The following is a 15,215-nucleotide window of genomic DNA, read 5'->3' on the forward strand; positions in this document are numbered from 1 at the left end:
AGGAGGGAGAGCCCAGCCTCATCTTTGCATTCCCCTAGATCCTGAGACAAGGAAGAAGGGAGTAAAGATTGATATAGCACCTACTATGTGACTTATCCTAGTATAAAAGAATTTTAAAAACTACTATCTCATGTTATCCTCACCACATCCCTGTGAGGCAAGTGCTATTATTATCCCCATCTTACAGTTAAGAAAACTGAAGTATACAGAATGATTTATCCAGGTCCCATAGCCAATAAGCGTGTGAATTTGAACTCATGTTTTCCTGACTACAGATCCAGTACTCTATTCATTGTACCACCTGGTTGTCTCTCTATGGGGGACAGAGATAAATAGTCACTAAATTTGGAGTTAGAGGACCTGGGTTCCAATCCCTACTTTGAAATTTGTGGTCTTAATTAGCATAATCAACTATATCAATAACCAAACTAAAAGAAATCATATGATTATCTCAATAGATTCAGAAAAAAAAAAACATTTGTTAAAATCCAAACCCATTCTTTTTAAAAACACTATAGAGTATAGGAATAAACAAACTTTTCCTTTAAATGATTAGTAGCATCTATTTAAAACTATCAGCAAACACCATATGTAATGGGGACAAACTAGAACCATTTCCAATAAGATCGGGAGTGAAACAAGGCTGCACACTATCACCATTATTAGTCAATATTGTATTAGAAATGTTAGCTTTGGCAATAAGAGAAGAAAAGGAGATTAAAGGAATTAGAGTAGATAATGAGGAAACCAAATTATCACTCTTTGCAGATGATATGACGATATTCTTAGAGAACCCTAGAGAACCAACTAAAAAAACTACTAGAAATAATTCACAATTTTAGCAAAGTTGCAGAATACAAAATAAATCTACATAAATCATCAGCATTTTTATATATTTCTAATGAAGTCCAGTAGCAAAAGATACAAAAAGAAATTCCATTCAAAATAACTGTCGATACTATAAAATATTTGGGAATCTATAAACCAAGGGAAAGTCAGGAACTATATGAACACAACTACAAAACACTTTCCACACAAATTAAGTCAGATCTAATCAGTTGAAAAACTATCAAGAAATTTGTGGTCTTAGATGATTATGGCTGATCTAAGATCTAAGATCTGTGAGGTTCTTTCTGCTTCTAATTCCTGTGATCACTGGGGTGGGATTTGGGGTTTCAGGGCCCTGTGTGGCAGGTGTTGTGGGTCTCACTATGCCTCGCTACTGCCTTTTTGGAGACACAGTAAACACTGCATCCAGGATGGAGTCCACAGGACTACGTGAGTAGGGGATTGCATGATGAGATGTCACTACTTCAAGACCCCATGATTTTATGTGCATATCTCCTCCCTCCACTGACCTGGATCTCAAGCCCTCTGTGACTTTGTAAATTTTGTTTTTAAATTTTTCTTATTTCCAAACAACCTGAGCAATCATACTGAGCCAGCAAGAGCCTCAATAGTTAGACAGTCCATTGTCAGGCCAATATGTGAAGTTCTTTCTTGATCTTAGAGCCATTAACAAACCCCTAGAGAGCCCAGGATGGCAGCCACACCACAAGAAAGTGCAAAAGGAGGGCTTCTGTGGAGAAAATTATCATGAAAATCATCCTTTATTCTTACAGAAGGCCAAAATAAATTCATTTTTTCTTTTAACTGAACATATACAAGCCTAGCAGTTTTTTAGGTTGTAACAAAGCTACCCCTGGTGGCAGCATGTGTGTTGTTGAATTGTTTCAATCATGTGTGATTTTTTTTTTTGTGACTCCTCTCAGTTTTCTTGGCAGAAGTACTAGGATGGTTTGCCATTTTCTTGTCTAGCTCATTTTACAGATGAGGAAATTGGGGCAAACAGGGCGAAGTGACATGCCCACAGTCATACATCTAGTAAGTATCTGAGACCAGATTTGAATTCAGGAAGACTCTTCATGATTCCAAGACCCAGCTGCCCATGTCTCCACATTCTCATTATGGGACTTTCTCAGCATCATGAAGACTGATTAATTTTCAGATTTGCAACTGTGTAGCCATTCTTGTCTCGTCTTAGATTCATGAAGCTGATTTCTCGGAGCCCACATGCAAGATTTTCAATTTCTTTCTATTAAATTTTACAGTGTTAGGTTTAGTTCATTGTTCTGACCTATCAAGATCTTTGGGGATCCTGGCTCTGTCATCCAGTGGATTCTGTGTCTTCTGCCAATGTGATAAGCACACCATCTATGCCTTTATCTGAGTCAGAGAGAAAGATATTACACTATGCACAGGTCCCTGTTATGCTCCTCTGGGCATCCAGGTGGCACAACGGGTGGACATCTAGAACTGGAATTAAGGAGACTTTAGTTCAAAGCTAATCTCAGACACTCACTGTGTGAATCTGAGTAAATCCCTTCACTGCCTCAGTTTTCTAACTCATAAAATGGGGATAATAATAGCAACAATCTTCCAGCCTGGTTGTGAAGATAAAATTAGATAATATTATTAAAGGGCTTTGAAAATTTAAAGCACTATATAAAATGCTAGCTATCATTATTTTATAGCCTTTCTTCTCAGATGATATTGAACCATCAATGACTTTAAACTAGCTCCCAAACTACTCAATTATAATATCATTTATCTAGCCCAGTGGTGTCAAACTCAAGTAGAAATGTAGACCACCAAACTTGGACATAATGACTTAGAAATTCATCTTTTAATATTATCTACATCCTGTTATGGTTTTACTTATTTGGTTAAATATTTCCCAATTATATTTTAATCTGGTTGAGGTCACTTAGCAAGCTATGTGTTGGACATCCTTGTAAATTATTTCTATAGCATTCTTCTGTTCTACCACCAATCTAGCAACCCTGTTAAAAATAAAGGAAGTTACCCTGGGATGACTAGTGTCTTATGTAAACAGAGCTTCTATTATAATTTTTGTGTAAAACAAGAGCATGTCCTATTCCTATAATGACTACTCTTCTCCATCATCTACCTATATACATTTTTTTTTCTTGGAAGTATAACTTATTTTAAGGATATGGTTGACCTCCGTCTATTCATCCCTCCAACCGTTCATCCATCCATCCATCTATCCATCCATCATCCATCTATTCATCTATCTTTGCATACCTAAGTATACATCCATCCATTCTAGGGAGGTCTATATTCCAGCCAATGTGGTAAGGTATTGTGTTTCCCAACATTATTACCGTCTGGAGGGTTGCTCTGGTTGTCATCATCCTAGTCACTCTGCTGGCTTAGCCAAAGCAATTGAAGGGGTGTGAAGGACTTCAGCTGCCTGAGAGCAAAATGCAAAGATGCTTAAAGAGGTGTTAACCGAACTTAACTGCTCTGACAAAGTCTTCCAAGGTGCTCCCAAAGGGGACAATCATGTTTATCTATGCAATAGTATGCATGGTAGTCTACTGTCACTCAGCAGACACTCAGCTGGTTTCAATCTGTCAGTTGACCTATGAATTGGGTTTCTCAGGGCTCTGCCGTAGGTAACCATATCTCTCCTTAGGGGCTGTGATAAGAGCAAATAAGGATTTAAAAGCAGAAAAATGAAATTAGAAATCTGGCTCTGCTATAAACTGGCTTGTGTGACTTTGGGAAAGTTGATTTCCTCTTGCTTGGGCTTGTTTCCTTCCCTGTAAAATGAAGACATTGAATTAGCTGAACATTAAAATTCTTTCTGTCCCTAAGCAATATTACTTGCTAAGTGACCTCAATAAAATATAATTGGGAAATATTTGACCAAATTTAACCACAATATTTATAATATTATAAATATGGAGGAGATGTGGACTTATTCCCAATTATATAGGTTAGTGGTACCCATTACCTTAGTGCACTATGGTATCTGACTACTGGCTGCCAGCGTCCTACTAGAACCATTGGTTTCAATATTGTTTTCATGATCTTAAATGAATTTCCTAGGAAGAAATTGTGAGATAGCCACTCCAAGTCCAGTTTCTATCTTTCCCCAGAAGAACCAAAGGTAGCTGTGGCAGAGGAGATGTAGCCATGAGGGCCCAAAAGAGGTCATTATCAGCATCGGGATGCTTCTGAAGACCAATAGAACAGTAATCCCTTAATGTTTGAGTTTTGTATACACAGTTTAATTTGATCCTTGCCTCAAACCCCGTGAAGTAGGAAACAAAATGATTATTTCCCCCATTTTTTTGGAGCTTGGGTCATAGCTTTAAACCTAGAAGGGATCTTTATGGATTATCTAGTTCCACTCCCTTAGTGTGGAGGAAATTGCAGATGAGAGAGATGTAAAGGCATTTGCTCGAGATTATAATAAATTGAATAACTCTGAACAGAATCTAGGTCCTGTAATATCAAAACCTCTGCCCCATAAAGTAGTGATTTACCCAAGATCATACAGGAAAGTGAAACAAGATCCTCTGATCTCAAGTTCAAGGTTTTCTCCATTGCCATGATTTTGTCAATATGGATGAACCTGTTGTGAAAGTAAAGCTCACCCATGTCCTGACTCTCCTTCTCCTCTGCCAGCTTACAGGATCCACGTCAGCGGAAGTACTGTCCAGACCCTGGCCAGCTTGAACGAAGGCTACAAAATTGAAGTCAGAGGTCAGACTGAACTGAAGGTAAGGAGAGTTCTTCCAGATGGTGCTGGAGCCAGATGTACTGGCTCATGACAGCCAGGCCCATTGTCAAATTTTTAGTGTGACTTTGGAAATTGGGGTTATGATAGAAATAAGGATCTGATTTATGGCATTTTAAATTTTTATTTAATTTGTATTTAAAATTTGAGTTCCAAACTATCTCCCTCCTAACTTCACATTAGAGAAGGCCAACATTTGACAAAAACATGTGTGTGAAACCATATGTTACATACATTTATATATCAGTTCAGTCATTTCAGTCGTGTCTCATTCTTCATAACTCCATTTGGGGTTTTCTTGGCAAAGATCCTGGAGTGGTTCACCACTTCTTTCTCCAGCTCATTTTACAGATGAGTAAACTGAGGCAAACAGGATTATATGACACAGGAGCACACAGCTAATAATAAATCTCTGAGGTGGAATTGAGCTTAAGGAGAAGAGTCTTTCTGACTCCAGACCCAGCACTCTATCCAATTAGTCACCTAGCTATACATATTATAACAGAGTCTGTAATAACATATAATTTAAAGCTAAGATCCTTCTTTTCTTTCACACCTCATTTACCTCACCGTGTAATTTCTCTATGCTCTGTCATAGGCACACCCACACAAACTGGCAGCCCTCAATTCCAATCTTTGCAAGCAAAATATACATTCTTCATCCACTTGATTTTTCATGTGTGAAAGATGAGACTGATCTTTTATGGCCAGGGATTTCCTTGTGGAGACCTGTATTGTCTTAGGATTCAATGCAACTAACACAATATTATTTCTAGAGGTCAGGATCTGCTGGAAGAGCTCAAGATTTGTTGACACTAACGTGACTTTATTTATTACAAAAGGCCCAAGTACTGAGAAGTCTCTACTTTCTTTAATAGCTGGTGGATGAAGTTTTCAGTGACTTATTATGCATATGGGCCCCTCTAATAAAATTTTTACAAAAGTGGAATAAGTTGGCCAGAAAGGGTTGGAGGGTGTCTGAGTCTGTGATTCTAAAAATCTAAATTCTGTGATTCTAAATTCTCAAATAAATCTCAAGTTATAATAGGTTATAAAAATGTTCATTTGTTTTGATTTTACATTAACATTTTTTTCATTTTTTTCCAGGGCAAAGGAATAGAAGAAACCTATTGGCTAGTGGGGAAAACAGGCTTCCCAAAAGAACTCCCTAAACCCATGGATATCAAACCAGGGTGAGCACAAGGGATTTAGCAAGGGGAGGTGATGGTGGGTTCCTCAAAGGTACCTGCTGTGGGCAGGAAAGCATGGTTCTGCCCCTTATCCCTAAAATGTCCTTTATTGACCTCTTCATCTACTGAATTTTTGCCCATCTTCTCCAGGAAAGCTGCCAGAATCCTACCTTCTCCTTTCAGTTATTAAGAACCTCTCCCACTTGGACTCCCCATAGCATCTAGTTGGCACTTCTTGGGTGCATTTTTCACATAGTATAGTTACATGTTTAGTCTCATTCATTATTAGACTATAAACTCCACAAGAACATCTCCCCCCAGCATTGTTCACAGAGGTCCATGCAGTAGAAGCTCATTTAATAAATGTTTCTTGAATTTTAATTGAAGCTATAAACCTTAATCTCAGGGACCTCACAAACCTGTAGGAGCAAGGAATCCACTATAGGTAAGAGATAAAAGTCATTTTAAAATCTCATGGAGCTTCAGAGGAGGGTTGTGGTGGTGAAGGAAGCCTTCCTGAAGGAGGGAGACCTTGAAAGATGAATGAGATTTGGAGAGGAGATGGACTTGGAGAAATTTCCAGAGCCAATTACCCCAAGTACTTCCCTAGAAGGTTCAGTCGTAGTTTAAGTGGAGGAGCAGTGGGGTAATAAGAGTACGGAGTACTCCAGAGTATTGGAGTACAGAGAAAAGCAGGAGAGGATGGCTTGTTTTACTCTCAAGAGACCTTCTCTTCCTCTATCTAGCTCTAAAGCCAGATATGAGAGAATTTGGTAAAGGCCAGTATTTGGCATCCTGGATAAGGCATGGGGAAGGGAATAGGGAAAAGGGGAGAGGGGAAGATTTGATTTCTACATGGGTAGCAGAAGGAATAAATGCTATATTCCACCCCATTCTAAGCCCTGACTCTAGCCCTGTACCTGAAGCCTGACCTTAGGATCCAGACTGAGTTGATCCAGGTCCCAGAATGACCCCAGAATCCAAATAGTCCTCATGTTTTTGGATAAAGGCAGGATATTATTGAAGGTGGTGATTGGGTAAGAAAGTGTAGATGGCTTTATGTGATGTATCCTAACTCCTGGGTCAGTCCTACTAATGGGGAGCATATTTCTATGCTACTGGCCTGAGTTTCTTTTATCATTTTCACATTGTGGACCCTTTTGGTAATGTAGTAAAACCTAAGAAGATTGTACTTTTCAGAATAATGCTAAATTTCAGTTGTTGTTGTTTAGTCACTTTTCAATTATGCTCAATTCTCTGTGACCCCACTTGAATTGTTTTGTTTTATTATTTTTTGGCAAAGAAATGGTTTTCTATGTCTTTCTCCATTTCATTTTACAGATGAGAAAACTGAGGAAAGCGGGTTCAGTGACTTGTCCAGGGTCACACAGCTAATAAGTGTCTGAATTTGCATTTGAAATCAACTCCTCCTGACTCTAGGCATAGTGCTCTATCCACTAAACTCCTAAAAACTTCAGTTAGAGTTAAAGTTAAATAAGGATGCCATTTTTTTCCATTCAAGTTCACAGACTCCCTGAAATCCATGGGCCCCAGTTTGAGAACCCTTACCACAGGGGGTTACTTTAAACTAACCATCTGTAGCCACATCATTGACTGTACCATGCTAGTGTGTCACTGAGGTAGAGCAGTGGATAGGAAAGTGATCTTGGAGGAAGTAATACCAACATATACCATGATCCTGGACAAATCACTTAAGCTCTTCTTGACTACAGAACTCTCTAAGGATTTAAGTTACAGAACATGTGCCCATCTGCATTGGTAAAGGGGGTTTCCTCACTGGAAGTGATGTTTGGAGAGGGGAGAAAAAAGGCAGAAGGATTAGAGAGTCTTAATTGAAGTGAGAAAGGAAAAAAAGGCAGGAATGATATAAACTACTGAAAATTCTGGTCTGGATCTAGCTGTTTTCCTGCTGAGTTGCACTCCCAGGGCCTCCCATTCATCACCAGGGCTTAACCAGAAGGGTGTAGGGATGGGGAAATCAAATGGACAGATTAATGACAGGAGGGCGGAAGACCTTGTTCCCCACTCCCCTGACCCCAGACAGGGCTGGACCTTCTCTGAAAGGGTCCAATTGTTTTCTCTGGGCAGAGGAAACTTACATCAGTCTGTACTTCCGCTCCATGGATGCTGATGAGGGGTGCCAAGGCTTAGAGCCTTGGGTGGGGGAATGTAGTGGGGGGAGCACTTCCTGCTGATGGAGCAGTCTGGGCAACGTGCCCCACTGGCCTGGATGCTTGAAGGCTATCCTCCAGTGGTTGGGAATATGGGGGTGGTTTCCCAACCCTTTGCTGTGCCATTTTGTCTCCAGGTGCAACTCATTCCTACTTGTGTTCTTTGAGAAAATTACTCCTGGAATTGCAGAATGTTATCTCTGGGAAGAATATGAAACTAGGGAAGTCTCTAGCATAGATCATAGATTTATTCCCAAAAGAGACCTTGGAGACTATGTAGTCTAGCTTCCACATTTTTACAGAGTAGGAAACTGAGTTCCTGAACTTGCCTGGGAGGCACTGGACCTGATGTCAGAAATATCTGGTTTCCACCATATTTCAGATGCTAGCTCTGTGACCTTGGGCAGGTAATATAGCCTTTTGTGCCTCAGCTTCCTCACCTGTAAAATTAAACAATAAGCATTTAAAGTGAGGATAATAATCCCAATAATCCCAGGATTGTTGGGATGATCAATGAAATATTTGTAAAATACCTTGCAAATGTTAAAGTAAGTCTTCCCTCCATGATTACCTTCCATCTACTCTGTATGTATGTATCTGTACCTACCTAATTATTTATATGTTATCTTCTCCGTTAAAATGCAGACTCCTTAAGGGCAGGGAATATTTCTGCCTTTCTTTGTATCCCCAGCTCTTAGCACTTTGCTAGGTACTTAGTAAGTGCTAAATCAATGCTTGTTGATTGTTAATTGCTTAATAGACAATCTCTAATGTATGTGAGATATTGTGTAAATATCTATTAGTCTGAGTATAAATATGTCTGAGTATGCAAATCACTATGATTATATATATCTTAACATTGGCTATTAGTAGTTAGTTATTATTATTATGGACTGCTGGGTACCAGGCTGAAGTCAAGAATACCTGAGTTCAAATTTGGTCTTAAATCTTTACAAGCTACCTAACCCTGGGCAACTCACTTAATCTTGCTTACCTCAGTTTCCTCATCTGTAAAATGAGCTGGAGAAGGCAATGGCAAAGCATTGTAGTATCTCTGCCAAGAAAACCCCAAATGGGGTCATGAAGAGTTGGACATGACGCAAATGATTCCACAACAACAAAATTATTATTCCACATACTTGTATAAGCATTCACACTCACACATTCATTTCCGCACATTCATTCACACTCAGGGACATCTGTTAGACACTCATTCACATCTGCACACACTTTGACAAGTGATTTCATTTACACAGGCTCACACCCAGACCCTCACCTCTAAAAGAGTCTTACTCATACATGTTTATACTTAACAAAATTCATATTCACAGGTTCCCATGCACACCTGTACATTTTCACTCATGATTACATTCAAACATAGGCACCCCACCAACAAGAGTTCTCTGAGCTCAGGGGCTTCTCTTCAGCATCCCTACAGTGCCAGCCTGGACACATAGGGGGTCTCAATTAATCCCTGTTGATTGACTTCTGTGCATGTGGTAACTAGAGTTTGGCTCATACCTCCAGGTAGGCAGGTATTATGGCACAATGGGTATAGGGCTGGATTTGAGTTCAAATGCTGCCTCATATGATTTCAAGCTTGGTAACTCTGAGAAAATCTTTTAAATCTAGTTTCTTCATCTGTAAAATAGAGATAATAACACCTTCCTCATAAGGTTATTATCAAGTAAGATAACCTAAGTAAAGCACTGACCCGATCTTAAGACATAATTATTTTAAAATAAAATTATTTTTATTTTCCTCAATTACATGTAAACAAAAATTTTTAACTTTCATTTTTTAAATTTTGAATTCCAAGTTTTCACCCTCCAGCTTTCCTCTCTTCTCTTCTTGAGAAGGCAAGCAAGCTGATATAGATTTAGCATTGTTATGGCTATTAGCTTTTGTAAATTTGAGAAGAAAATATTTATTTCCCAATATACACCCATTTCTCTAGTATTTTCTTCTTCAGCACAGAAGAGATCAAAATCATAATCCCAAGGAGTGGTTTTAATAGCAGTCATGTCTGACATCTAGGTATCAAAGTGGAGGAGATGGTTTTGGTTGAAGAAACTTTTCCTTTCTTTAGCGAGGCTTCCTGTCTCTACCACTAACCAGATGGGTAATTTGAAGCCAGTCCTTTGCACTCTCTGTCTTCACCATATGTAAAAAGAGGGGGGTGAACAGCTTGATCTCTATTTTTTGTTTAAGACCCGGTCTCCCCATCAGGTGCAGACTGAAAAAGCAGGGCCCAGTTCCACTCTAACCACCAGGGAAGTTTGACCTGCTTCATTTCCTCCCTTAGATACACTGGTGCTTTTCCCCCCACCCCGCCCATCATATTGATGACAAATTTAGTGCAGACACTCTTTCAGCATAAACCACTGAAGCTCAGAACCCCAAGCTCAAGAGATCCACCAGCCTCAATCTAACTGGAGGCAGGGATCACGGGCACTTCCACGGCCAACAGAGCTATTGATCGCTTAAGTCCCTTCTAGCACTAAATCTAAAAGGCACTGGTGTATGAGTAAGAGGGTGGTGTTGAAGACTGATTGTTCATTATTTGGGTAACAAAGTGCTTTGGGAAGTTAATTTAACACATTGCCCAGTAAGCTTAAAAGGCTTGTGGGAAAGACTCGTGGAGGTGGGAGTCTCAGGTCTGGACACACATTGTTTCTTGAGTTGAATCCTCTTCCATTATTGTGGCGCATGAGGCAGCTGTAGAGATTGCCACAGATTGCCTCAGTAGTACCATCTGTAAGAAATATACACAATGGTGTAGCTGCAGAGGCAGTTTAATCAATAATCCTCTCTGTAGTTATTATTGATCTTAGATAATAATAATTATTAGTTAATAATCTTAGATGCTTAATAACTTTGGTTTCTCACTCCTAGATTTGGAAGATAAGCAGAGAGCTTTAGACCTAACTCTGAAGGTTAGAGAAAGTCCGTGTCATAGGGGCTAAGGAGGAGACAACAATGACCTATCATTTTAGCTTTCCTACTCTTTTCTGTTGTTCAGGCATTTCAGTATGGCCCCATTGGACAGATACTGGCGAGATTTGCCATTTTCTACCCCACCCCCACTCAGTTATTACCAGAGTCCATAGGAAACTTACTTACTTTTCAACAAGTTAAAGGACATTTTTATAATACTTGGTTTCAGGATCTTCCAGTCTCTCACCTCAGCACATCCTAGAATAGACAACTGGGTGGGGAGGTAGACAGAGCATTGGATCTGGAGTCACATGAACCTAAATTCAAATCCAGATAGTAACTGTGATAGTTACTATCCAGATAGTCACTTAAACACTATCTGCCTCAGTTTCCTGATCTGTAAAATGAGGATAATATTAGCATCTCCCTTTCAGTGTTGCTCTAAACATAAAATGAGATGGTGTTTGTAAAGTGCTTTGCAAACCTTATAGTGCTATAGAGAAGTTAGCTATTATATTTATACTGGTATTGTTACAGAAAGGGAGCCCATTTTTGAAGTCAACAGACCCTAATATAAGCTGCTGACTAAAGGGAATCCACAAGGTCCAAGGGGGTGACCCACTTTTGAAAAGAGTATGTGATACAAGTTGTGATCAGAAAGAGTAAATGAGAGACTCTTCTGGGTCAAGTCACAGGTCAAAAAAGTCACAAATCTAATAGGAGAGATGGGAGGTAGGAAACAGAGTTCATCCCAGTGCCTTGGGAGTCAGCAGGGGGGCTCTTGGGGTGAGTGCACTACAGAGAGGATCATGTTTTGTAAGGGGGGAAATGAGATTGTCTCACATAACTCCCCCACCCAAGATATAGTGCTCTTCTACTGCTGGGACCTGCTCACCGTGCCCCCCCACCCCCCGCCTCCCTCCGATGCATCAATCCAGCCACGGGCCCAGACACAGCCCTCCCCAAGAGGCCAATGATGACATCTGGAAAATGCATTCGGCAACTTGGGTGGAAGGTGATTGGGACAGGTCTGTCAGAGAGGGGGCTGGGAAGCTCTGATGGGTTTGCCAGACAGCTTTGAACTCCCAACAAAGACTGATCTCTTTGGCGTTGTCTCTTGTGTGAACCAATCAACAGCTTCTTTCCAACTTTCTTAAGCTTTGCTTGGGACATTTTGATGTCTTAATAATTTAAAGGTCAGTGATTACAGTCATTCATTTGACACGTATTTGCTTGTATTTACTACATACCAGGCATTGTGAAATAGTGTTTTGAGACTCAGAATGAGATCCAAAATGACCTGGTTCAAGGTTCCGACCCTTCAGGACACCTTTTCTGCCTAGATCCAGGAAGCTTCATGAGAGCCTTTCTTCTTGGAGGACTGTAGGGCTGCTTTCCAGCTTGGCTGGGAGCATCTTAGGTTAACTTTGTAACAGACACCTCATTTCTATATGTGGACATTGCTATTACATGCACCATTAAGAAAGATCAATCGTTAGGTCTGGTGTGAGGGTCGTTGACCCATGAAGTCTTTCTGTGTGCACGGTGCCGTCTTTCCTGAAGTTATAGAATATCTACTGGCAGGAATCCTCAAAGGCAAAATGTTCAAACGTGGAATATCAGGCTGGAAGGAGCCTTAGAACAAAGAATTGCAGCACTGGAAGGGAACCAGTGAAAAGGGGACCTCTGAACACAGAGTGTCAAATCTGGAAGGGATCTTAGAACACAGAATGTTAGAGCTGGAAGGGAAAAAAGAGCTGGAAGGCGCTCTTAGCAAATAGACTATTAAGTTGAAAAGGACTGGAGAACATAGATTGTAGCATCCAGAAGGGTTTTGAAAGAGCATTTAGTTCAATTCTTTTCATTTGACAGATTGGAAATTGAAGCCCAGCAAGGGGAATTGAATTATTTAACATTATATAGTTAGTTAGTGGCCAAGTCCAGATCTTCTGATGTATGGGCCGATGTTCAGCTCATTATCCCCTGCTTATAATAATCCTATTTCTATATTATATAATATTTTAAAAGCACTTTTTTCTAGTTTGAATATGTAGACTTTTTTTTAAATTTAACAGCATTTTATTTTTCAAAATACAGGCAAAGATAATTTTTCAACATTGACCTTTGCAAAACCTTTGTGTTTGAAATTTTTCTCACTCTTCACCCTCCTTTCCTCTCCCCAAGTTAGCAAGCAATCCAATGTATGTTAAACATCTGCAATTCTTCTAAACATATTTCCATATTCATCATAAAAAAGCACTTTTATACACATTCTCACCTGATTCCATAATGCCCTGAGGTAAGGTAAGTGTCATTAACTCCACTGTGTGGCTGAGGAGCCTGGGATTCAGAGAAACGAGAGCACCACAGGTAACCAGAGCCAGAGCTGCACACCAGCACTCCTAGCTCAAAGTCGACCTTCCTAGATCATCATAAAGAGGGTTACTGGCTCCTCTTGGCCGAAGTCGTTTCCTCCTCCCATCCCTTGATGTTTCTCTCCTTTCCCAGAGACGCCTGGCAAGAAATGGTGAACCAGGAGATCAAGTCATCCTTCAGGAAGGCCAGCCGAAGCAGTGGGAGATCCAAGAGCTCTGAAAAGGCAGAACCAGCCCCCTGAGAGGAGAAGTCCCAGGCACAGGACCCAGCGTGCAGCACAAGCTGGGGAGCCACTTCCAGCAACCTGACCTCACCTTCCCCACAGCTCCCCTGCCCCTGATTAGCTATCCCACTTATTCCTCCCCTGATAGGAAACACATCTCCTTAGCAAGTGCACTGCCTTGAGGTAGCAATTGGGTAGATTTTCAAAATTTATTATTAGCTGGGCCCTCAAAGGGATTGTCATTATAATATTAACAATTCCCACATCAACAGGAGTTGGCTTAAAAAGCCTTCTCCCATATCCACCTGGGAAGAAGGTAGCACAAGGATTATTATTATTTCTACTTTGTAAATTAGGAGGCTAATCCTCAGAAAGAGGAGCCCCAAGTCACACAACCAGGGTCTTTGGATGCTAAGAAACAAAAAGCATCCAAAACTCTTTGCAGATGTCCCAGAGCACTGCTCATAGTACTGACTAGCATTCAGGCTTTGACTTCTACAGATTCCTTTGCCACAGAGCTCCCGGCTCTTGAAGATGCTACAATGCAGCAATCACAGAGGCTTGTTCTAATCGCATCCTTCAGCTGCTTTTTCAGGGTCCATTGGGTACCAGAGTTAGAGCATCACTGGAGACAATTTTCTCTTTTGAATCCTTCTATGTACCATCGTAGGAGGGATTGAATTTTCACCTACTCTATCTCAAAACAATTCTTTCTTTCTCTAGGTTTCTGGAGTTTCCCATCAATCTCCCTAAAGTCCAGCCCTGGTTATGTCCCTATGTGACTTACCTTGCATGCTGGGGACCTTCCAAACGCCTGCCAGACTAGGCTCTCCACAATCTGACTTCAGTCTGATTCAGTCTACTCCCCTTCAAATCCTCAGCTAAACCAGATAACTTAGCACTCCCTTGTTTTCCTACTATCATGCCTTTGCTTCTACTGTTTTCTGTGCCGGGAAGGCCTTTCCCTAGAATGCAACTGTGAAAGTACTGTCCATCCTTCAAGTCTCAATTCAATACACAATTAGTGCAGTTTGTGACACTTTGCACATCTTTTCTATGAAACCTTCCTTAATACTCTCCAGTTGGGAGTGATCCCATCCTGTTGTATCAAATTTCACCTGTCTCCTGACCTGTGACATTATCTCTCTGTCTCCTTTATTTTCTTTTTGTAAAATCAAGTATTTTATTATTTACCTTAAAATTTAATATGCCTCTACTCACAACTGTAAGCTTCCTGAAGTCAATTACCATGTTCTATTTAATATTTGTAGCTCTCCCAGGATAAAACACAGAGATATTGTAAGTGTATAATAAAGGTAAAAGGAAGGAAGGAAGGAAGGTAGGTAGGAAGGAAGGAAGGAAGGAAGGAAGGAAGGAAGGAAGGAAGAAAGGAAGGAAGGAAAGAAGGAAGGAAGGAAGGAAGAAACCAGAAGGGAGAAGATAGAGGGAGAAAAGATGGAAGGATAAATTCTCATATGCTATAGAGACATAAGGCTCCCCAAACACCACATACTACACTTGCTAAACTTTTATCCCTCTGAAGAGGGTGGTGAACCTAGAGTCATCATGTTGTAAAAGGGCTCAGGAATGGAGCCAGGAGTCCTAGAATAAAGTCCTAGCTCTGGTATTATTTAACTGTGTGACTTGAATGAGTGGATTGTTTCTATTTCTCTTCTGTTTAATTA

The 15,215-nt window shown here is 40.3% G+C and overlaps 1 protein-coding gene across 1 annotated transcript in view; it reads left to right on the top strand.

Annotated features, from left to right (window-relative positions):
- Positions 1-14,812, top strand: part of LOC100932093 (olfactory guanylyl cyclase GC-D-like) — a 62,700-nt gene extending 47,888 nt beyond the window's left edge. Inside the window, exons 15-18 of the mRNA XM_031961410.1 lie at positions 1,180-1,278; positions 4,501-4,595; positions 5,720-5,805; positions 13,440-14,812. Of these exons, the coding sequence (XP_031817270.1) occupies positions 1,180-1,278; positions 4,501-4,595; positions 5,720-5,805; positions 13,440-13,548 (389 nt within the window). The 3' untranslated portion in view covers positions 13,549-14,812. The remainder of the gene's footprint in view (positions 1-1,179; positions 1,279-4,500; positions 4,596-5,719; positions 5,806-13,439) is intronic.
- Positions 14,813-15,215: the final 403 nt, after the last annotated feature.

This window comes from Sarcophilus harrisii, chromosome 3 (genome assembly GCF_902635505.1).
Source record: "Sarcophilus harrisii chromosome 3, mSarHar1.11, whole genome shotgun sequence".
In the NCBI taxonomy this organism is placed as follows: Eukaryota; Metazoa; Chordata; class Mammalia; order Dasyuromorphia; family Dasyuridae; genus Sarcophilus; species Sarcophilus harrisii.